Source organism: Galeopterus variegatus, unplaced genomic scaffold (genome assembly GCF_000696425.1).
Source record: "Galeopterus variegatus unplaced genomic scaffold, G_variegatus-3.0.2 Scaffold1054, whole genome shotgun sequence".
Taxonomy (NCBI): Eukaryota; Metazoa; Chordata; class Mammalia; order Dermoptera; family Cynocephalidae; genus Galeopterus; species Galeopterus variegatus.
In genome coordinates, this window is record NW_007727165.1 from 110,174 (window position 1) to 134,505 (window position 24,332).

Here is a 24,332-nt window from a genome sequence, read left to right on the forward strand (position 1 = left end):
GTGCCCCCCCCTCCCCGCAAACTTCCGCACTTTGAAAGACATGTTAAGAGGGTAAAAAAGCAAGTCACAGACTGGTATATATTTCATAAAGGACTTGAATCTAGAATATTTTAAAAAATCTCAAAACTCATTAAGAAACAATGTAAGAAAATGGGCAAAAGATCTGAACAGACACTTCACTAAAGAGATATATGGTGGCAAATAAGTACATGGAAAGATGCTCAATACTATTAATTATTAGGCAATTGCAAAATTAAAACCATGATGAGATACACACCTTTTGAACGGCTAGCGGCTGACCATACAGTCTTGGCGAGAACGTGAAGGAGCTAGAACTTACACACTACTAGTGGGAAACTAAAATGGTAAGGCCACTTTGGAAGACAGTTTGGCAGCTTCTTAAAATGTTAAACCTATACCCTATACGTGATTCAGACATTCCACTTTTATATTCAATGGTCTAGATGTTTTTATGCAATGGACTGCATGTTCCTGTTCTCCCAAAATTCATGTTGAAATCCTAACTCCCAAAGTGATATTAGGAGGTAGAACCTTTGGGAGGTAATTAGTTCATAAGGATGGAGCCCCCATGAATGAGATTAGTGCTCTTATAATAAAAGGGACCCTAGATAGCTCTCATTCTTTTTTCTACCATGTGAGGACACAAAACAGCTGTCTGCAATCCAGAAGACAGCCCTCACAAGAACTCGACCATACTGGCACCTTGATCTCAGACCTCCAGCCTCCAGAACTGTGAAAAGTAAGTTCCTGTTGTTTATAAGCCACCTAGTCTATGGTACTACAGCCCAAACTGAGTAAGACAACATATAAACACCTGCACACGAATGTTCACAGGAGTTTTACTTACAAAAAGCAATAAGGAGAAAGAACAATGTCTATCAACAGCTGAATGAATAAACAAATTGTGGTATATCCATAAAATGGAATACTACTAAGGAGAAAAAAAAAAGGAACTATTAATTTACACAACATAAATGAATCTCAAAATAATTATGCTAAGTGAAAGAAGCCAGAAAACCTCTCCCCCAACTGTACACACTATGATCCCATTTATATAAAATTATAAAAAATACAAATAATATACAGTTATAGCAGATCATTGATTGCCTGGGGATAAAGGATGTTGGTGGCAAGAGAGCAGGACAAAGGGAGTACAATGGGGCACGTGGAAACTTTGGTGGTAGTGATATGTTCATTATATATAGTAATAGTTTCATAGGGGCATACACACCAAAAATTATCAAATTGTAAACTTTAAGTATATGCAGTTTATTATATGTCAATTATACCTCAATACATCTATAAAAAAAAAATCCCAGGGCCACAAACACATTTAGATACCACGTAGGCTCTCTCAGTTTTCAAGCTTTTTACGTATTCCCTGTGTTTCAGGATTTTGTAATTGAACGTAGTACAGGTTTAAACCATGCCAGAACCGGATACAGTCTAGATACAGTCCAAGAGACTCTATGTAAAGGTGACATCTGCTGGGAGACATCCTGGGGGGTGCTAAAAGGCACAGGGTCATCATCTTTGTGTGTTCTAGGACGCAAACTAAATCTTAGGTGATCCACTACAAAGTCAGCAGATGCAAACACATCCAGTTTACATATGAGGTACTTCAAAGTTTGTGAAAAAACAGAATTAAGAGATAATACAAATCTTTCCATGAGCTTTTTTAAGTACCCTCATAATATAAAATTCTTTGCCAGATTTTGTCACTTATTCTCACCCTCATATTGCCTAATCTATCCAGATTCCCTCTCATTTGTGAGGCAATGTTTTTTTTTTTTAAAAAGCATTATGAATATAGGGTTCTGCTGGATCACTGCGATGTTATTAGCTTCTCTAATTACTTAAATAAGAGATAACAGACTCTGTGGCAGATTAGGTTTTCCAAAAATGGCTACAGCAATATTTCCTGCCTCACACCTTCTACAGAACTCTGCTACACCCCATCAAGAGGTGGAGCCCATTTCCCTTCTTGTAACTGGGCAGCTATAAATTCTGACAAAGACAATGTGACAAAACAGATGACGCCTGACTTCTAAGACTAGGTCATAAAAAGTGAGGTGGCTTCTGCCTGTCTCTCTCTCAGGACACTTGCCCTCGGAATGCAGCTACCACATTGTGAGGAAGCCCAGGCCACATGTAAGAGAGGCTATGTGTAGGTGTTCCAGTCATAGCCCCAGTGAAAGTCTCAGCCAACAGCCACCATCAACCAGCAGACTTGTGAGGGATGGAGCCGTCAGATGATTCCAGCCCTTCAGTGGTAATGAGTCGCCTCAAATGAAACTGAGTAGAGATGAGATATTCCCATTAAGTCCCACCCAAATTATAGATTCATGAGCTAAATAGATGTTGTCGTTCTTTTAAGCCATTAAAGTTCTGGATAGTGTTTGTAGATAACCAAACCAGCCTCCTTTCTCTGGGATCTGAAGAGCCTGTTCAGAAAGGAAACTAGTTTATCTTTCCCTCTCCCTATAGTGTCTAATGGCTAATTACCCTTTCTATAATTATTTAACATGGGGCAGCAATAGGGCACCTTTACATATAAACTGCTTCTACAAATGAAGAGGTCACCACAAATTGCTGGAATGATCTCAGGCTAAACTCATTTGTGAAAATCCAGAGCAATCATGCATAAAATGAAATCAACCTGTCAAACTTTGACTCCGCAGAAGCCACATTGTTCGACTCTGTAGAGGCCACATTGTTACGTTGACATCCTATACAATGTGGACAAAGCACAAGAAAAAAAGATTTCTCATGATGAGGAGGTAAAGGACTGTGCATGCTATTTGAGATAATATATAAAAATTATTTAAGATGCAGACAATTTAATGATTCTGTGTAGGGAAAATGAAATATAAATGGTCAGGGTCCTGAGGGGGTTCAGAGTCTTGCCAAGCATTTGATGTAAATATGCACGTGTGCCCAGGTGTTCCTTGGTTGTCTAATGTAATTGTATATGTGCACCCAGGTGTCCTGGGTTATCGGACTTAAGTATAAAGGATGAATGGCTCTGATCCATGGTGCCCTCCATCCCCAGGATGCCCCTGGGGGGCTACAGGGAGACTGCCACCGCTGCTGCTGCTGGATCTGCTGTAAGCTGCCACTGCTGCTGAGGAAGCTGAGGACTGATGACTAAATTTGTGTCATTTGCCAATGGCTCCCAGGATATTTCCCAATTACCTAGCACGGACCTGTGTATGAGGGGTCTGGTGATCCAGCCAGGCATGTGAGGGGTCTGGTGACCCAGCCTGGCCTGTGAGGGGTCTGTGACCCAGTCTGTACAATGGGTTTGAAGGGTCTGTGAGCCCTGGCCCTCGCAATACAACTGGAAAACTTAGTGTAACTAAAATAATGAAATATTTTGACTTTAGTTATGAATTGCCTAGCCATACAACTGGTGTTGTCACATAGCAATACAACTGGCTATACTGGCAGGATTCCAACAATCGCCCTAACCCTCCATTCTGCTTTTAGCAAAATAATAAAGAGCTCTTGAAAATGTTACTTACCTTCTATTTCTCAGTATTACTCATAATAAAAAATACCTTCTGTGGGCCGGCCCGGTGGCGCACTGGATAAGTGCGCCGCTTGGGAAGTGCGGCGGCGCTCCCGCCCGAGGGTTCGGATCCCACATACAGACCGGTTCCCGCTCACTGGCTGAGCGAGGCGCGGGAGCAACACCGAGGGTTGCAATCCCGTTGCCGGTCCCCGGTCCGGTATGGGGGCAACACTGAGGGTTGAGATCCGTTGCCGGACACGGAAAAAGACAATAAATAAATAAATAAATAAAATAAAATAAAATACCTTCTGTAGTGGATTGAATTATGTCCCCCCAAAACTCACTGAAGCTTGAATTGTGTCCCCAAGTTTTATGTATTAGAAACTTGTTCCCCACTGTGACTGTTAAGAGGGTGGGAAATCCTATTATGGTAATTGAAAGGTGGAGCCTTGAAGAGGTGATTGGATTGTAGGATCACACCTTAGGGAATGGATTAAAAATGGTGCTCAGGGGCATGGTTCTGAGGACTTTAAAAAGAGAGTGAATGAGCAGCTAGCTCTCTCTGCTTCTACCATCTTGCAATGTGAAATCCTTGGGTCACTTTTGCCACCACCAGATGGACTTTGGACTTCCCAGCCTCAGAAACTGTAAACAATAAATGTTGCTTTTCTTTATAAATCACCCAGTTCCAGGTATTTTGTTATAAGCAATAAAAACGGACTAATACACCTTCTTACTGGAAACTCACTGAAGAGTCTGGGACATTGCTGGGGAGGTGGGATAGCTCAGAAGATACAGCCTGGGGATGGGACCTTGGAAACCCAATTATATGGTCTCAGGCAAGCATGTCACCTCTCTGATCTGCAGCTCCCTCAGCTGGGAAACAAAAGCCCCAGCCATCATGATTCTAGGGGCTGTCCCAAGTCTGACTTCCTCAATTTCTGAGAATAGAATTTTGGGAGCTGATTCAGATGAAGTACTTTACATCATATTTAAGGAAATGCATCCTGAGACAACTTTTTTAAAGCTAACCAAGAGCACTGGCAATCAAACCATTTTACTATATTCAGCAGGTTTTCTCTACATCATTCCTGGGAGTTAAGTAGAGAAAGAATGCAAGGAAAAGGAACAGAACCTTGAGCTAAGGAGAAAAACAAGCCTCCATAGCTCCACTCAAACTTCTCAGATCCCTCCCTCCTCCACCACTTCTACGAGCCCATACTGTTAATGAAGTCAAAACAGGTACATCCGAGCAACTGCTATTGCTGTTTATAGACCATGCCTCCACCAAGCAGCTAGAAGGGCACCATTACTGAGTTACTTTCCAAATTTATGGGCTTTGAATGTAGCTCTGAAAGATGCTCACCATGAGGAAAGTAAAAACACACATTTAAGACCTAATTACCATGTGGAATTCCTCCACTCTTTTACCTGGGTAGGAAAATCTAATTTGTGTCAGCTGGGGGGGGGGGGGGGGAACTTGACTGAGGGGTCTTCTCATCTACCACACAATAAAAACGCCAATCAAACTAGTTTATGGCAGTGGCACTAAGCAATTAATTAAAAAAATTTTAGCCCTGACATTTTTGGAAATAGATGTTAACAGCTGCTGTCAAAATCATGTTTAAACAAAATGCAGTAAGTACATTGTGATTCTGGGAAAACTTTGTTTCCCAGCTACTATTTTTGGCATTACAAGGAATCCCCTGAAAACAGGAAATAGTTCTTTCACTCCACTGTGACTGAGAAGCCATCACCTAGCTTTCACTCTGCAATTTTGAAGAACAAAGGCCGGGGCAGAGAGCTCTGGGATGCGAACTCTTTCCATTCCTTGGTGGCTCCTTGTAGAAATGTAAAGTTCTTGCCTGACCTCTGTGTGTTTACTGGACAAAGACACCTTGTCATCAGGACAGAAAATGATTAGACTCTAGAAATTTTTATGGCTTCACTGTGGAGAACTTCAGAGTATATATAATCCACATAAATAATGGGTGGGACTACAAAACTGGCCATTCTTTTTCTCCTTTGTTCAAGTATTTTTAACCCCTGGAACACAGTGATATTTACAAACAATAAGATCTTTCTGTATACTTAGTTTCCACGCAAAGTGACAATGTAAAATGAAAACATTTAGACTTTCGGCCTATATTTGATTCAGATCAAAACCCTTATCTACTGCCTGCACCTTTTTTATTTTTTAACTCTGGGCAGTCATTCTTGTGACTTATGATTCCAGTTATAGAAGAGGAAATTAAACCAACTAAGCTTTGCTTTGACTATCAGAAATTCCTAATGCATTATTTTAACTACATTCTGTCTATTGGCAGAACTCCCAGCTTTCCCTAACCTTCCTCATTCCATCCTCCACCATCCAAGTCCTAACTCTAATCTTAAAGAGAAGATGCTAGGAAGGTGAAAAGGGGAGAAAAAGGAGGAGGAATTGGGGGAAGAGGGCCATTTTGTAACATTTTCCAGAGAGACTAATGTCCTCTATAAGAAAGTGGGGAGAGGGTATCAGCAGGAATAACATTCCCCCTTCAACACTGGACACGTTAAGAGGAAAAGGGATCAAGTGTGTAGAGGAAGCTTCTCTATTCCCTTTTACCAGGAAGAATCAGGAGAAACCTGAGCTTTTGGTGCCCATCTCTTCAGGTTAGGAAAATTACCTTTATACATAGAACTCAGAAGCTGAAATGTTGGGAATGACTAGTGGCCTAAGGGAGTGCGGCTAACGCCAAGTGCCAATCTCATGTCTGGGTTATGCAGGTAGCAAATATCATGCTAAACACTTCGTGTAATTTATGAAGAAAACTTCCTTTTCTACTATTTGTCTACAGACAGTCTATTATTACATAGGAAGCTGTGAAGGACTGAGCTATTTATATTTGTCTACTAGTTCTTACTCTACTGTCTCTTCAAAACAGGGGGACACTCAATTCAGGGAGACTAAAGGATAAGTGATGCTTTGTTTTTGTTTAGTGAAAGAGAATAGGGAAAGCAAAAAAAGAATAGAAAAATGAAGCATGCTAGGAAACTTCTGGCTGTAAAGAGGCTGACAAATCCTTTCCCTAAAAAACATATATAAACTGCGCAATGGGCTGGCTGGTTGGCTTAGTTGGTTAGAGAGTGGTGCTGATAACAACAAGGTCCAGAGTTCAATCCCTGTACCAGCCAGCTGTCACCCACCCCCACCCCCCTCAGTCCCCATCAAAAAAAATAATACTCAACTATATGCCACCTACAAGAAATGCACTAGAAAAACATACACTATGTTAAATGCAATCAAAAGAAAGCTAAAGTGGTTATAATATTATCAAAGTAGATTTCAGAGAAAGATTATCAGGGATAGAGAAGGTCATTACATAGTGACAGAAGTAATTTCTCAAGAGTACATAATCCTAAACATTTATGGACCTAATAACAAAAGACACAAAACAAAATATAGAAAGCAAAAACTCAGAACTGTAAGGACAACTAGAGAAATCCACAATTATATTCAAGAAATTTTAATATCCCTCTCTCAATAACTGAGTAAGTAGACAAAAACAAAGATAGGAGGATATAGTCAATACTCTCAACCAATGGGATCTAACAGACATTTACAGAACATTTCTCAAACAGCAGCAGAACAGCATTCTTTCACACTGTACACGGAACATTACCAAGACCATATTCTGGGTCCCAAAATGACTCTCAATAAATTTAAAAGGATTCAAAAGTCATAGAAAGGATGTCTCAGAGCACAATGGAATTAAGTTAGAAATCAGTAACAGAAAGATCTCTGGAAAACCCTCAAATATCTGGATAAATACCATACTTCTAAATAAGACATGGGTCAAAAAAGAAATCCAAGGGGAAATTAGAGAGTATTTTGAATGAAAATGAAAACACAACATATCAAAATTTGTGAGATACTAATAAAACAGTTTTAACATACTAGAAAAGAAGAAAAGCTTCAAATCAAGACAACAACTTTCTCCTTAAGAAGCTAAAGAAGAAGTATGAATGAAATCCACAGTAAGCAGAAGAAAGAAAATAATAAAGACCAGAGCAAGGGTCGACGAAAGAGAAAACAAAATCAACAGAAGGAAAAAAAATCAGCAACAACCAAAACCTGGTTCTTTGAGAAGATAAATAAATCTATGATGGTGGCAATTCAATCTTTCCTTCAGGGTCTTCAAAAAAATGCTGTATAAAAAATAAATTGAGCTTTTTCTCTATACGGTTTTATTAAAGACAAAAACAACTTACTCCTAATAAAAACAAACAAGTACATAGACTTGATCAATCAATAAACATTAATAGAGAAATTTGTGTTTGTCCTCAGAGCTAGTTCACAGAGTATTTGGAAAATGCCGAGTTTAACAATAATGTATATTATTAATAGAACCAGAGAGAAAGCTTCTTGATGAGAGGGATTGATAGATTTATTTATTGTTCTATTTCCATTACCTAGAACAATGCCTAACACATAGCAAGCATTCAATAAATGTCTATTCAAAGAACAAACCACAAATACAAATTTCTACTAAAGCAGAAGTTCTTAGCCTGGTATTCATGAAATTCCTGGAAGCATCATGCTAATAAAATTCTCCAGGGGTTCATATCCCAATATGAAGAATAAGCCACTATTCTAATGAATAAAATTTTAAAGATGCATTTTATGCATGTAAAATATAAATATATATGTCTGTTCATTAATGCATTACAGAAACCTTTTCAGAAAATGTAAAGAAATCTTTCTCTACCAAACAGAATACTGGCTCTTGAATACTAAAGAGACTTTATATTAAGTATCAATCAAAACTAAACCTTAGAGAATTGATAATCAGAAATAAATCTTCACATTTATGGTCAATTAATTTTTGACAAAAGTGCCAAGACAATTTAAGGGGAAGGAATAGATTTTTCAACAAATAGTGCTCGAACAACTGGATAGCCACGTGCAAAAAAATGAAGTTGCACCTTTCCCTTACACTATGTACCAAAAGAACTCAAAATAGATCCTAGATCTAAATGTGCTTCAAAGGACACCACCAAAGTAAAAATGCAGAATGGGAAAAAGTATTTGCAAATCATTTATTTGATAAGTAACTGGTATCTAGAACTTGTAAAGAACTCTTGCAACTCAATAATGAAACGACAACCCAATTAAAAAGTCAAATGATCTAAATGGACATTTCTCCAAAGAAGATATACAAATAAGTACATGAAAAGATGTTACACATCATGAGTCAACAGAGAAATGCAAATCAAAACGTGTGAGGTGCCACTTCACACCCACGAGGATAGCTAAAATCAAAGACAGATAGTAGTGCTGGTGAAGTATGGAGAAATTGGAACCCTTGTACATTGCTGGTGGGAATAAATTGGTGCAGCTGTTTTGGAAAACAGTTTGGCAGTTCCTCAAAGAGCTAAACATAGTTACCATATGACCCAGCAATTCCACTTTTAGGTATATACCCAAGAGAGATGAAAACATATCCAAACAACAGCTTGTACATGAATGTTCACAGTAGCATTATTCTCAATAGCCAAAAGTGGAAACAGTCCAAATGTCCATCAACTGATGAGCAAAATGTGGTATATATCCATACAATGAAATATTAGTTAGCCATAAAAAGGAGTGAAGTACTGACACATGCTACACATAAGAACCTCGAAAACATGCTACATGAAAGAAGCCAGTCACAAAAGACCACAGATGATTCTATTTACATGAATGTCTGGATAAGCAGATCTATAGTGGTTTCCTAGAACTGGAGAGTGTTGAGGGAAAACTGGGAATGACTGCTATGGGTATAGGCTTTCTTGGTGAGGTAGTGAAAATATTCTAAAAGTAATTGTGGTGATGGTTACAAAACTCTGTAATTTAACTTGGTGAACTGTATGGTATGTGAATTTTATCTCAATAAAGTTGTTTTTTAAAAAAACACAACTAAACCCTGGAAACTCAACTCTCACAGACAGTAGTAACTTTATAAAGTATCTGTGGCAGGTCCACAAAGATGACAATGTCTTAACCTCTGGAATCTATGAATATGTTTCTTACATGGCAAAAGTGACTTTGCAGATGTGATTAAGGATTCTACCATCATAAAATATTCTTCTTTATCTCTAGTAATATTTCTTTCTGTGAAGTATACTTTGTCTGAAATTAGCGTAGCTCTCCCAGTATTCTTTTGGTTAGTGCTTGCACAGCGTATCTTTTTTCCACTCTTTCCATTTAAAGTGGGTCTCTTGTATGTAAAACATGGTTGGGTCTGTTGTTTTTAATCTGATAATCCTTATTTTTTAACTAGAATATTCAAGCACAGTTACCTATACTGCAAATTTAATATTTTGGCTTTAAATCTATTAGTGTGCCCTTAGTTCTTGTTCCTTTTCTCTCCTTTCCTGCCTTCTTTTGGATTAATAATTTATTAATATTGTGTTTACCCCCATTAGCCTCTTAATTTTCTATTCTTTTATTATTGTTTTAGTTGCTACCAATATATAATTTTAAATATTCCAGCAGCCACATTAAAAAAGCAAAAAGATACATAATATTCACATATTTTATTTAACCTAATATATTAAGAATATGATCATTTCAATATGTAATCTTTTTTTTTTTCTGGGCAGCTAGCTGGTATTGGGATCCAAACCCTTGACCTTGGTGTTATAGCACCATGCTCTGACTAACTGCCCAGCCCTATAATCAGTATTTTCAAAATGAGACATTTTACATTCTCTTCTTCCATACTTAGTCTTCAAATTTCAGTACGTATTTTACAATCACAGCACATCTCAATTCAGACTAGCCACATTTTAAGTGCTCAATAACCACATGCAGCCAATAGCCACTGTATCAGAGTGCAACCCTAGAGATTTACAGTGTGTAACCCTTATTAGTGTCTAAATTAATAACTTCATAATTTTCTGGACAATGCAAGGACCTTACAACACCTTTATTACATTTACTGTTCCCTCCCCAACCTTTTGAGTCATTTTGTCATATATTTTAAACCTACATATATCTGTAAACAAGGTATTTTTATTATACAGCAGTCAATATTCATTTATATTTACCTACATATTTACTTTTATTGTTTCCTGAAATTTTGTTTGTCCTATGGGATTATTTTCTTTCTGCTAGAAGAATTTCCTCTTTTAACTTTTCTTTCAGAATGGGCCTGCTAGTGACAAATTCTATTTTTATTGATCTATTGAGAAATCAGCTGCCAGTCTTATTACCATTATTCCTCCAAACTAAAATCTTTCTTTTTTTTTTCCTTTTTGTCTTTTTTCGTGACCGGTAACGGGATCGCAACCCTCGGTGTCACGCCCGTACCGCGACCAGCAACGGGATCGCAACCCTCGGTGTCGCGCCCACACCGCGCTCAACCAGTGAGCGGACCGGTCTCTATATGGGATCCGAACCCTCAGTGAGAGCGCCGCCACGCTCCCAAGTGCCGCACTCTACCGAGTGCACGGCTGGGCCGGCCCCAAACTAAAATCTTTTCTAACAATTTTTTTTTTTTGTCCTTTTTTGTGACTGGCAGCACCGCGCTCAGCCAGTGAGTGTATCGCACCGGCCATCCCTATATAGGATCTGAACCCGCGGAGGGAGCGCTGCTGCACTTCCCAGCGCTGCACTCTCCCGAGTGCGCCACGGCTTGGCCCCTTTTCTAACAATTTTTAAATCTCATTGTCTTTTAGCATTTTTACTATTATACTCCTATCCCTCCTTCTTCTCTCCTTCTAGTACTCCAATTACACGTGTTAAACCTTCTGTCATCCCCTGTCTCTATTATACTCTCTTATGCATTTTTCATCCTTTCACCTCTTAGTGCTTCATTGTGGGTATTTTTTACTAATCAATCCTCCAATTCATACCTGCATCTAGTGTGCTGTTAAACACATGTATTATTGCTTTGTCTATGTTTCTGAACACATTAATCAGTTATTTTAATGGCCTATCTATGAGTTCTAATATCTGGATCACCTATAGTTCTTTTCCTGTTACTCATTGCTTCTCTTGATTTTCAGTCATTTGATCCTGTTTAATGGCATGCCTGGTATTTTGGGGGGAACAGGGAGCTGGCTGGTATAGGGATCAAACCCTGGGCACCTTGGTGTTATCAGCACCAAGCTCTAACCAACTAAGGTAAATGCCTGGTATTTTTGATGGAATGCAGGACATTATGTATCAGAGTGTAAGGGGCTAGATGATGCCACCTCCCTCCAGAGAGGTTTTAAAGTTTCTTCTGAGCGGCAACTACAGTAAGGGCTGCTTACCTTGATCAATCAATGAAAGTTCTGAAGCTGAAATTCAAGCTGATCATTTCCAGTCAAACTTAATTTGTACAGCATTGTTCTTTTGAGGTCTCAACTGAAAGCCTGAAGTGTTTGTCAGGGTCATTCCTCTTTGGCTGGCCTTGAAATCTAACTTTTGTCTCCTTAATGCTGAGAACAAAAGCTATACTTAAGTTTTTAGCCTCTTAGCAACAGCTTTCTACTGAATTTCTCTTTCTGCTTAATTTCTCTTTTAGCCCTACACACTTTAGGATTAGAAAAATACCTCGATGGCAAAAGCTAAGTCAAATGTTCAGTTCACTACTCTGAGGCTCTTTTCCATGGGATCTTGGACTCTTGAACCTTGGCTATCTTAAGTAGTCCCGAATTCAAATTTTGGCTCCCTACAAAGTGATCATGAAAGAAGCTTCAGACCACTGTTTTCTTCTTGGCCTCCATCCCATACCAGGAATCTGCGAATGCCCCAGGGAAAAAAAGCAGGGGGAAATATTGGGCTCAACTCAATGTGTTTTCTTGCTCCTGACAAATTTGTCCTGATTACCTTAGTTAGTTCCCAGTGCTTTTGCTGATACTTATTTTTTGTATTTTAAATATCTTTTACAGTAGTCTCAGCAGAGGTTCGGTCTGATATTCTATCATAACCATAAACAGAAGTCCATCTGAGTTTTAATTACTTACATGTATTTTACTGAAGAGTCCATAAGCTTCCTGAGAATAGTAATAACTTTTATTTCCTGATTTCTAGTTCAACACCTAGCACAGACCTAACAATGTATTTGATAAATTAACTTTTATATTAGAACAAAAAATTCTAGAACACAAGTAAAGCACTGCACATAAAAGATGGCTTCTAATCTATCTAAGTCCATCAATTCTTTTAATTCCACTACTCTTCCCTAAGAAATGTCCAATCTTTTCTTCTTTGGCCCACACATTAATGGAGCACACCCCTTAACATAACAATGCTTATCTGAGATTAAATTACCTCAGCCTGTACTAAAATCTTTTGTTCATTCATTAAAACTATTTTGTACTAGATTAAGTGATTTCATTATCTTTCGGATTTAAACAATCCATTTCCAGCTCTGGCATCTTATCAGAAAACAATGAGCTTTTTCATCCAAAATGAAGCTCTCCCAAATTAACCTTTAGAGGCTTCTTGATTGCATTCAGTTATGTTTTTCCAGAACAGAAAAACAATGATACAACAAAAGGTCTTAAATATAAAATTTTAAACCAAAGAAAAATTTATGGAAAGTATAAATTGTTTTCTCTACTACCTGGTTAATTACCCTTGTGGTATCAATCTCGTACCATCAATCCTTAAAGAAAAAGCTAAATGAACGAAGTGATTGCCTCTCGAAAGCAGAAATTTCAGAGGTAAAGGGAATAGGGCAGTGGATTATCACTTCTCATTGTAAGTACTTAAGAATAATTAGAGTTAATTCCATATTTAAATCAAATTTAAAAACATAATTGTGTACAAACTAAAATATTAATTTTTTTTTTCCTTTTTGTCTTTTTTCGTGTCCGGCAACGGATCGCAACCCTCAGAGTCGCGCCTATACCGGACCGGACCGGCAACGGGATCACAACCCTCGGTGTTGCACCCGCACCTCGCTCAGCCAATGAGTGGGAACCGGTCTGTATGTGGGATCCGAACCCTCGGCGGGAGCACCGCCGCACTCCCAAGCGGCGCACTGTAGCAGTGCGCCACTGGGCCGGCCCCTAAAATATTAATTTTAAAAAAAGAAAGGAAGACAACCCTTAAAGTTCTGAAAGTTGTTCATGTAAAGCCATGGACTAGCAAATATAGCCATGAGACAGCTATCTATCCTTGTGGGGGTTTCAGTCTCACATCTATATACCTGACAATAAGTCAGAACATCAAGGCCCTTTCAACAGTAATATTCTAGTATTCTAAAACTTAAGTGAATAATAAATGGCAGGGCACAATTTAAAAGAGAAAAATGTATTTGTTAGATAAAAGGTAAACTCACAAGGGCTTTGTTTTGTAATGGATAGTTAATGAAATTACAGTGATCAGCACAGTAATTTTAGGATGACTCTTAAGAGAGTTAACGAAAGATGATATGGGTTTTAGAAAATCTATCTCCGTTGATTAGACAGCTTCTTCGACATAAAGCATGCATGGTCCAAGCATTAATGATACATTTGGGGCCTGTGAGGGTAGTATGCGCTAAGTGTCACGTAACTGCTCTTGGTCTACTCAGCTAGTCAACTGTCACAACCTGTCCTTTCCTGCAGACTATGAGTAGACAGAGACCAAAGGACTGAAGCAAAACTGCTGGCACCAAAGGATGGGTATGCTTATCCATATTTACCGTCTTTCCATTTAAAAAGATTATGCATTTCAGACTGTCCAATTTTAACTTATAGACACTGAAGTAAAAGAACCAGCATCCTGTCTATTTTCAAAGAGCAAGAACAGATATCTGTCTCACAAGAAACAAGAGCTACACACACACACACACACACACACACACACACACACATCACCAAAAGCCATACATATATATCATTACAGAAGTATCCAAAGGAAGTAAGAAAGAGTGGATTTGGGTTTGTAACAAAGATCCTCCAGTGTACAAAAAGGTTTTTCTTTACATATCGTTAACCATCCCGTTATGCAGCATATTTCCTCATGCATTGTAAGCACCAAGTAAATGAAAAAAACTTAGACCACAGAATCAGAGAATTTAAATTAGAAGGAACCGAGAGACATTAGTTAAGCCACTGATTTAATGCCTGAATTATCTCCATTTAATCAATATGATACATGGCAAAGTTCGACAACCAAGTGGGAGGTACTTTATAATTATCTAAAATTATTCAATTTAAATAGTAGTTTAAGAAAATCTAAAACTTATGTTACAAGAAGACACCTAATAATGTGGGAGAAAAAAGTAATTAAAAATCTATTAAACGGGGGGGGGTGTCAACAAGAAATTGGTTAAGGGACACAAAGATGGATTACATATTGTAGTGATGAATAAGCTAACTATCCTGATCTGACTGACCATTAAACATTGTACACAACTATTGAAAGTTAACTTTTTTTTTTTTCCTTTTTGTCTTTTTTCGTGTCCGGCAACGGATCGCAACCCTCAGTGTCGCGCCCGTACCGGACCGGGACCGGCAACGGGATCGCAACCCTTGGTGCTGCGCCCACACCTCACTCAGCCAGTGAGCGGGAACCGGTCTGTATGTGGGATCCGAACCCTCGGCGGGAGTGCCGCCGCGCTCTCAAGCGGCGCACTGTAGCAGTGCGCCACCGGGCCGGCCCCTGAAAGTTAACTTTGTACCCCACGTATATACTTAATAAATTATCTTTAAAAATATGTTTATTGAGCACTAAAAAAAGAAAAACTATTAAACAGACAGTATATGATAGGAACTGTGCTTGACTTCCTCAGTAACTGTTCCATTTTACAAAGAAGGAAACTGAGGCTCAAAGAGAATAATTTGCCCACAGACACACAGTAAGGAACAGAGCTGACATTCAAACCTTACCTGACACTGAAGTCCAAGGTCTTAATCACTACTGCATGTGTGACTGTCACAGCATGGACTATGGATCAACTGCATCTGGATCACCTGGGGTGCTTGTAAAAATGCAGATTCCAGGGCCTCACTTTATACCTCCCAAATTACAAATCTTTAGCAATAGTTCTTAGGAGTCTGTACTTTTCCCACAATATTCCAGGTTTTTACATACAAGTTTGAGAACTATTGTTCTAAAAATGAACTTAAAAAGTATTCCATTACATTCAGTACATAGGTTCAGACAGTTACTCATCTCTGTCGTGCCGAGCCTCGTGCTAGATGCTGGGAGACAAAATCTATTTGAGCTCCTCTAAGGAGTTCAAAATCTATAAAGGAAGACATGCAAACCGACAACTTCAATACTCTTGTGATATATCCTGTGAGATTTTGGACCACACGGGAAATGTGGATCATACACACAAAGACCCCCAAAGAATATGCCCTGCAATATAGAAAACACTATCCTGGAATGAGTTCAAGTCAAGGAAGAATCTGACTTCATGGGTTCCATGGGCTCCACAGGAGGCAGGGGAGGACAATATATGAGGAATGGGATCTTTGGAGGGCTGGAGTGGGAGCAAAAGCAATTCTGCACAGACAGTGACTTCTAAGCTGAAGAAAAGACACTCCCCAGATGGAAGGGGTAGAGTGAGAAGACAGGGGCATCTGGTGCCAAGGTAAGAATGGGATTTACAAGAATAAGGAGCAACACTACATAGGGGTCAGATCAATCATAATGGGTATTGCTCTTCATGCCAAAAATCTTGAACTTTAACCAAATGGCAAGGGGGGAACAAATGAAGCAGCTTAAAGAAAAATAACAAGATCATGATTTCAAAAACATTTTGCAACAGGCTAGAAGATGGACAAGAGGATGAGAAATTTACATATGTCCACATAAAAAACTCGTACACAAATGTTCACAGCAGCAATATATGTAATAGCCAAAAAAGGCGGAAACAACCCAAATACCTACCAACAGAAGAATGAACAAACAAAATGTGGTATATACATACAAAGGAATATTATTTAGCCATAAAGAGGAAAGTACTGATACTGGGTACAACATGGATGAACCTTAAAAACATGACGCCAGTCAGTCACAAAGTACTACATATTATGTAATTCCATTTATATGAAATGTCAAGAATAAGTAAATTGACAGACACAAAGTAGATTAGTGGCTGCCTAGGACAAATGGGGAGTGATTGCTAATGGGTATAGGATTTCTTTTTGGAATGGTGAAAATATTCTAAAATTGATTATGGTGATGGTTTGCACTACTCTGTGAATACACTAACAAAATCACTGAAATGTACATTTTAAATGGATAAATTTAATTTTATGTGGTATATATCTCAATAAAATTTAATTTTATGTTGCTGGCAGAAAGCAAAAGCATATAGAAAATTATTTTTTAAGTGTTGTAATAAATATAAATTTAAGTAAATAAAAAGCAACAGCTAAAAAAAGAAAAGAAAAAAAATTGGTATGTTGTGTTTTCATTTTTGTTTTTCTCAAAGTACTTTCTCTTGTGATTTAATCTCTGTCCCACTGGTTATTTAGAAGTATGTGGTTTAATTTCCACATATTTGTTACTTTTCCAATTTTCCTTCTGTCATTAATTTCTATTCATATTTCATTTTGATCAGAAAAGATTGGAAAAATTTTTCATGATTTCAACCTTTTAAATTTATTGAGACTAGTTTTATGACCTAACATATAGCCTATCCTAGAATGTTCCATGTGCACCTGAGAAGGAGTATTCTGCTGTTACTAGGTGGAGTGTTCTATAAATGTCTTTTAGGCTGAGTTGGTATATATAGTGCTGTTCAAGTCTTCTATTTCCTTGCTGGTTTTCTATCTAGTTCTATCTTAAATCATCTGCTCTTTTTTTTTTTCCTTTGGCAAAGTAATTTTTTTATTGTGGTTAAAACATACATAAAATTTACCATTTTAACCATCTTTAAGTATATATAGTTTGGTGGCATTAATTAAGTACATTCATATTATATGCTACCATCACCACCATCCATTTTCCACAACTTTTTTCATCTTGCAAAACTAAAACGTTGTATCCATTACACATTAACTACCCTTTCTCTCCTTCCCTGAGCCCCTGGCAACCATCATTCTACTTTCTGTCCCTATGAATATTACCACTCTAGGTACCTCATATAAGTAGAATCACATAGTATTTGTCCTTTTGTATATGGCTTGTTTCATTTAGCACAATGTCTTCAAGGTTCATCACATGTCAAAATTCCCTTCTTCATATAAGTGGAATCACATAGTATTTGTCCTTTTGTATATGGCTTGTTTCATTTAGCACAATGTCTTCAAGGTTCATCACATGTCAAAATTCCCTTCCTTTTTAAGGAAGAATGATATTCCATTATATGCATTTATCATCTCATATAAGTAGAATCACATAGTATTTGTCCTTTTGTATATGGCTTGTTTCATTTAGCACAATGTCTTCAAGGTTCATCCATGTTATAGCACATGTCAAAATTCCCTTCCTTTTTAAGGAAGAATGATATTCCATTATATGCATTTATCATATTTTGTTCTGTCAATAGACACCTGGATTGTTTCTATGTTTTGGCTATTGTGAATTATGCTGCTATAAACATGGATGTATTTGAAATATCTCAAGTCCGTGCTTTCAGTTCTTTTGGGTATATACCCATAAGTGGAATTGCCAGATCACAAGGTAATTCTGTTTAATTTTTTGATGAACTAACATACTATTTTCCATAGCAGATACCATTTTACATTCCCCCCAACAATGCATAAGGCTACCCATTTCTCCATATCCTCATCAACACTGCTAATTTCCTTTTCAGTCAATGGAAGCTGGAGACATGTAGATTCTTAGCAAATCCTCATTAACTATCATGGCTTTTCTTTATGTTCACTGCAATACACTTAGCTCTTTAATCCTAAATCAGCTGAGGAAGTCATGTACAAATGTGTCCAAAAGGGACCTGCAGATCCTGTTAATCCTGTTAATCTGTTCCTCTACTATTTCATTATCTCTCTTGCCCAAAAATTGTCTGCAGATGTTATAGCTAGTTCCTTTATGCCATTTTGGTGAGATGTGGGCTGATGTAACGAGACCAAGAACATAAAACTCTAATTATTTTCTCATGCTGTACTTCTGTGCATTTGTATCAAAGTATGAAATGGCAATCAAGAATACCAGCTGCAAGCTGGGAGAAGTCTCAGTAACTACAACCATATGTGAGGACACTGGGAATCTAACCTGTATTTTTTTGCAGTGTAATGGCTACATTTCAGAAGTTTCCATTTTGTGTGGAATTAGAGCCTGTTTTCCAAAGTAATATTTAACATCACTTAAAATAAAACCTGAATAAAATATTGAAAGAAGGAGAGAAACAGACAGACAGGGGAGGAAATGGCAGGGTATTAAAATAGTCCAGATGTAAAATGATGAGGGCACAAAGAACAGTGGGAATGGAAAAATGCTATAAAAACAACTTAGCTAAAAGATATAAACATAATAACTAAACTAATTTTAAGTAGAATATATATATATTCACTCGGTCTAGAGGATTGCTCAACAAAAGCATGTAACCTGAACTTAAATAAGAAAATGTTATAATAGCTAAACTAAAAGTATTGGAAAGACTGGCTACTCTGGAAAGGTAACAAACTTATTTTATCCACATGACACTCACCCAAGTTCAAGTTGGATTTTGAGAATTTGTTCCTAAAATTCAGTATAAGACTCATCATTTCTAATGTGAGATATGAAGAGAGCTGTGACACTCTGGCACTTGGTCTGCCAATTCCTCATGTGGGACAAAAGAACCATATGTTTACCTGATAGCCTTCCGTTTTCTTCTGACACCACTTCAGCAGGGCATTCCTCTTTGATCCTCCATATTCTCTTGCCAGTGCTGAGAGAGGATCCTTCCTCTCTTCCCTGATAAGTGAAAACAGGGAATCCAAAGTTTGTTTGTTTGTTTTTTGTCTTTTGTCTTTTTCCGTGTCCGGCAACGGATCGCAACCCTCAGTGTTGCCCCCGTACCGGACCGGGGACCGGCGACGGGATTGCAACCCTCGGCGTTGCTCCCGCGCCTCGCTCAGCCAGTGAGCGGGAACCGGTCTATATGTGGGATCCGAACCCTCGGGCGGGAGCACCGCCACGCTTCCCAAGCGGCGCACTATCCAGTGCGCCACCGGGCCGGCCCAGGGAATCCAAAGTTGAAAATATTTTTATTTTTATTTGAGCAACAGAATAAGTGAACAGTTATTAGTTTGCAATGCTGAAAAGCATAAAAGCACATATTAAAGGCCATCCAATGATAAGACATATCTTTTCATTCATTTGATTTTTACTATAACTTTTAGTTTATGCCCCATAGACCCTCCGCTCTCAAGAGTCTCTGCCATCTGAAGGGAGGGTTTCTACTCATTATCCACATAGAAAGTAGCAAAGACTCCATACAAAGTGCATTCCCAATCAATGGAAAGCATTCCAGGGTGCTAAGAAGCAGGGAGAACAATCTGGTACTGGCAACATTTGAAAGCTGTTGTGGATACCTTTCATTCACCATCTTACCCTTCCATAATCTTTATGCTTTTGTTTATTTTACTCCTTTTTGTTTCCAAACTTTTTTATGTCCTTAATCATCTCTTCATTTTTATAATCACTTATTGTAAATACACAGGACAAAGGTTACGGAAGGTGGAGGATTCTAAGGCATAGTTCCTGTCTTTAGGAAGCTTACAATTGGAGGAAGCAGATAAGACAGACAAAAGACAGCAATAAACCTTAAAAACATTTATAACTTCCATAAAATGCCTCAGATGTGTTTACTGCTAAGTTGTATGCTCTTTATTGACTGTAGGAAGTTAGAATTTTACATTGCACAGAAAATGGAATTTTTCTGTAAACTCACTCACTCATTCAATGACTCCTTAACAAAGGGCCATTGTACCAGGCAATGTGTAAGTGCAGGGCAATCAGTGGTGACCAATACAGGGTCCCTGCACCCTCAAGGAACTGCAGAGTTTATTAGTATATAATAGACATATCATACAAGCTTCAGGGAAAAAAAAAATCCCAGCTATGTATAACTCATTTTTTAAAATTATACATAGGGTACTTTATGGTACTGTCATTTGCCTTGTAGGCAGAATAAATACCCTGCCCCAGACCAGACACTGAATCAAAAAAGATCTTGCAATCACCCTGGTGGATGGGGCAGCAGAAGCTAACAAAACCCTACATATTCTGCACCAAATCTTTCCTTTCAGCAGCTACTTTGGAAATAAAACAGAACACTAAGGAATATCTGGAGAAAGGGAGTGCTTTGTACCTGCTCCTTGACAAGTAGCCTATTCTTAAAAGATTGATCTATTTTTCAGTGATTGTAAGTAAATCAGAGACTCTAGCCCCACGCCCCATGAGCTTAGCAGCCCAATAAACGTCCTAGAGGTTATTATGTTACGAGCAGCTTAGTATTCCTCAGCACATTTACTCTGTGAGTATTCACCCTTCAAAGTACTCTATGAAATCAAGAAGAACACATTTAGAACTGAAGCTTTTCCAACTGAGAGGTGCACTGAAGTAGTAAACAATTTCTATTTATCTTAGAACCAAAAGCAAAATAACCAATTTTTTTCAACATGCAGTTAGACTGCTGCCTTGAAGAAATATACTTTTACATTGTGTGCCAGCCCACCAGATTCCTACTTTGGTTTAAAGGTTTAAAGAAGTTTGCTATAACATTACTGAACATAGGGAAAAAATGAAGGTAAAGTTAAGATATGTGAATGAACACAAAAAGGCAACCCAAAAACCAAATATGAACATAAAAGTAACTATTACAATGAACACAAAAGGTTTGCTTTACCTCACACAGGGTGCATTTTGTTATAGAAACAGCTTAAAATGCATCAAGGTAAACTGTATGGACAAAATGAGAAGTTGCAGAAAAGAGCCCCCTTGAGCTAGAGGGTCAACTCTTGCAACTTCATTTTAAGATGAGGAAACTAAGGCCAGGAGATGCCTTGTTGAATATCATAGCTCCTAAATAGGGGAGCCAAGAGTGGGTGTCCTGTCTCCCAAGCCAGTGACCTTTACATAGGCACCACGCAGGGATCACATCATCTAGGACACAAACATGAGTGCTGACAGTTCCGTCCCTGCACAGCCAGGGTGCACCAGCAAGCCTCCTCACTGTACTCCCTCCTTGTTCCTATTGCACTACCTATGGGACCACTATTCTAACAGGTTGGCCCCCTTAGAGGTGGGGCTTTAAAAGTAAGTTCACTGTTTGAGTTTAAGAGGCCAAATATTCAATTTCATCCTCAAACCTATAAATTAATATATGACTAAATTTCTGAAACCCATTTCTATTCCTCCAACTCTTCTTAATACTTGTCAACAGTTTTTCCTCTTCCCTATAAATAATGTGTGTTAAATTTTTGACATCTATTTTTTTCCTCTAAGTTCTTAATACCTCTTAATCCAAAGTGGCTTCTGACATGATAGGATCAGGAATAAAATATAAACTTACATTTTCATGTACTGCTTATCAGCTATTAATGTAGCAGCATGTTCCTAGACTCCCAGTATAAATAATTTACAGCCACCTCTGGTATTTCCCATTCTTGCATGCCTTTTATAAAAATCTGTTGCTGAAATCATCTTTTCCTTTGAAAAAACTCCTGGCTCCAACCCTCTCTTCACCTCTTTTCTACCATTTTCACCCCAGTCCCGACTTGATGACTTTGTCCTAGAAATATTATAATATCTTTTTAGCTGGTTTCCCTAACTTTCATCCAGAACAAAATAATCCTTGAATCATCTTCCCACACTAGTTTACTCACTCCACTCTATAGCTTCTACCACATCAAAGTGACTCAGTTTGACTTGAAAGAGTTTCCACTACCTAGCCATACCCTACCTGTTCAATCTTTCCTTCTACTGCTCCCTGATATGGTAAGTACACCTTGCTCTGGTCTTCTATATCTGCCCTCTGAATCTGCAGTATCACCTACCTGTAGCATCCCCCAATTCCTCACATATTCAAAAGGGATTTTTGTACATTCATTCAAGTTACTGACTTGCCAATAATGCTCCCCTTCACACCAATCTACATCCTCAAGGCCCCACTCAAATTCTACCCTTCTAGGAGGCCTTCCCTAACACTCCTCCCATACCCTCAGGATTCAAATTTCACAATACTTACTTTTTTTTTTCCTTTTTGTCTTTTTTACTGACCGGTAACGGGATCACAACCCTTGGTGTCACGCCCGTACCGGGGACTGGCAACGGGATTGCAACCCTTGGTGTTGCGCCCACACCACGCTCAGCCAGTGAGCGGGAACCGGTCTGCACATGGGATCCGAACCCTCGGCGGGAGCGCCGCCACGCTCCCAAGCGGCGCACTCTCCAGTGCACCACCGGGCCGGCCCCACAATACTTACTTTTGCGCTCAACCATTCTCTTTTTTTTTTGGTGGCTGGCTGGTAAGGGGATCTGAACCCTTGACCCTGGTGTTACCAGCACCATACCCTGAGTGAGCTAACTGGCCAGCCCCCATTCTCTAATTTAAAAAAAAAAAATATATATATATATACACACACACACACACACACACACACACACACACACACTCATATACAGCTGCTTGGGACAAGACCAACTCTTTGCTTTGTCAGTATCTTCTGGACACAAAAGAGAAGAACAGTAAACTTCACACAAAAAGAAAGAAAAGGGCTGGCCCGGTGGCGCACTCGGTAGAGGGCAGTGCTTGGGAGTGCGGCGGCGCTCCCGCCGAGGGTTCGGATCCCATATAGAGACCGGTCCGCTCACTGGTTGAGCGCGGTGTGGGCGCAACACCGAGGGTTGCGATCCCGTTGCTGGTTGCGGTATGGGCGCGACACCAAGGGTTGCAATCCCGTTACCGGTCACGAAAAAAGACAAAAAGGAAAAAAAAAAGAAAGAAAAAACACAGTGCTCAAATGTCATTATTTTACAACCCGATCATTGACTCTGAAAGGCCAGGAAAGGCACACATGAAATGTATCACCATTAACTGTTCTCTACCTTATCCGGCTTCGGGTGGTGGGGGTCACAGATGCTGTGGGAGAGGAGGACAGGGAAAGCTGTGGTGACGTGGTTCCCATAGCCATAAGAGAAGCTGGTGATGCTCCCTCCGGTGTAGAGATGTCCCGTTTCATTTCTTCACTACTTCGTCGAGACACTGATTGTGAGAAACAAGTCATTATACATTTTACAGCAAAAACATTTTAGACTGAGTTCTTGAAATATTTTCTTCTGAAGATTCCAAAAAGAACAGATATTACCATCTAGGAGGAAAAACCAACATTTAACAATAACTGGAAAGAATTTCTTAATTTCTCATTAAAAAAAAACCTGTAAAAATGTACAGTAGTTGAAATATGTACCAATCCCCACATTCTTTGTAGGCAAGGAGTGTGTCTTGTCCACTCCAGTAACACTCACTACCTACTGAGCACATAATGAGTAATCTACAAATGTCTGTTTAATTACAAATACAACTAAAAACCAAAGGCTAATTAAAGCAATACTTTCAACTACTCACTCCTACCCAACACCCACAATTAAAATCAACCCAACGCTTCTGAACTTAGCCAAAAACACTGTTAAAGGCGCCGGCCCGTGGCTCACTTGGGAGAGTGCAGTGCTGATAACACCAAGGCCATGGGTTCGGATCCCATATAGGGATGGCCGCTTAGCTCACTGGATGAGCGTGGGCTGACAACATCAAGTCAAGGGTTAAGATCCCCTTACCGGTCATCTTTAAATAAATTTAAAAAAAAAAAAAAAAAAGGGCCGGCCCGGTGGCGCACTGCTACCGTGCCCCCCTTGGGAAGCGCGGGGGCGCCCCCCCCGGGGGGTCGGGGC

The 24,332-nt window shown here is 38.9% G+C and overlaps 1 protein-coding gene across 5 annotated transcripts in view; it reads right to left on the reverse strand.

Moving 5' to 3' along the window:
- Positions 1-24,332, reverse strand: part of SPECC1L (sperm antigen with calponin homology and coiled-coil domains 1-like) — a 148,556-nt gene that overhangs the window by 20,111 nt on the left and 104,113 nt on the right. For all 5 annotated transcript variants that reach the window (XM_008574500.1, XM_008574504.1, XM_008574502.1 and 2 more), the window contains 2 exons: positions 23,490-23,646; positions 19,250-19,352 (listed from right to left, as the gene is read on the reverse strand). In XM_008574500.1, coding sequence (XP_008572722.1) covers positions 19,250-19,352; positions 23,490-23,646 — 260 coding nt within the window. The remainder of the gene's footprint in view (positions 1-19,249; positions 19,353-23,489; positions 23,647-24,332) is intronic.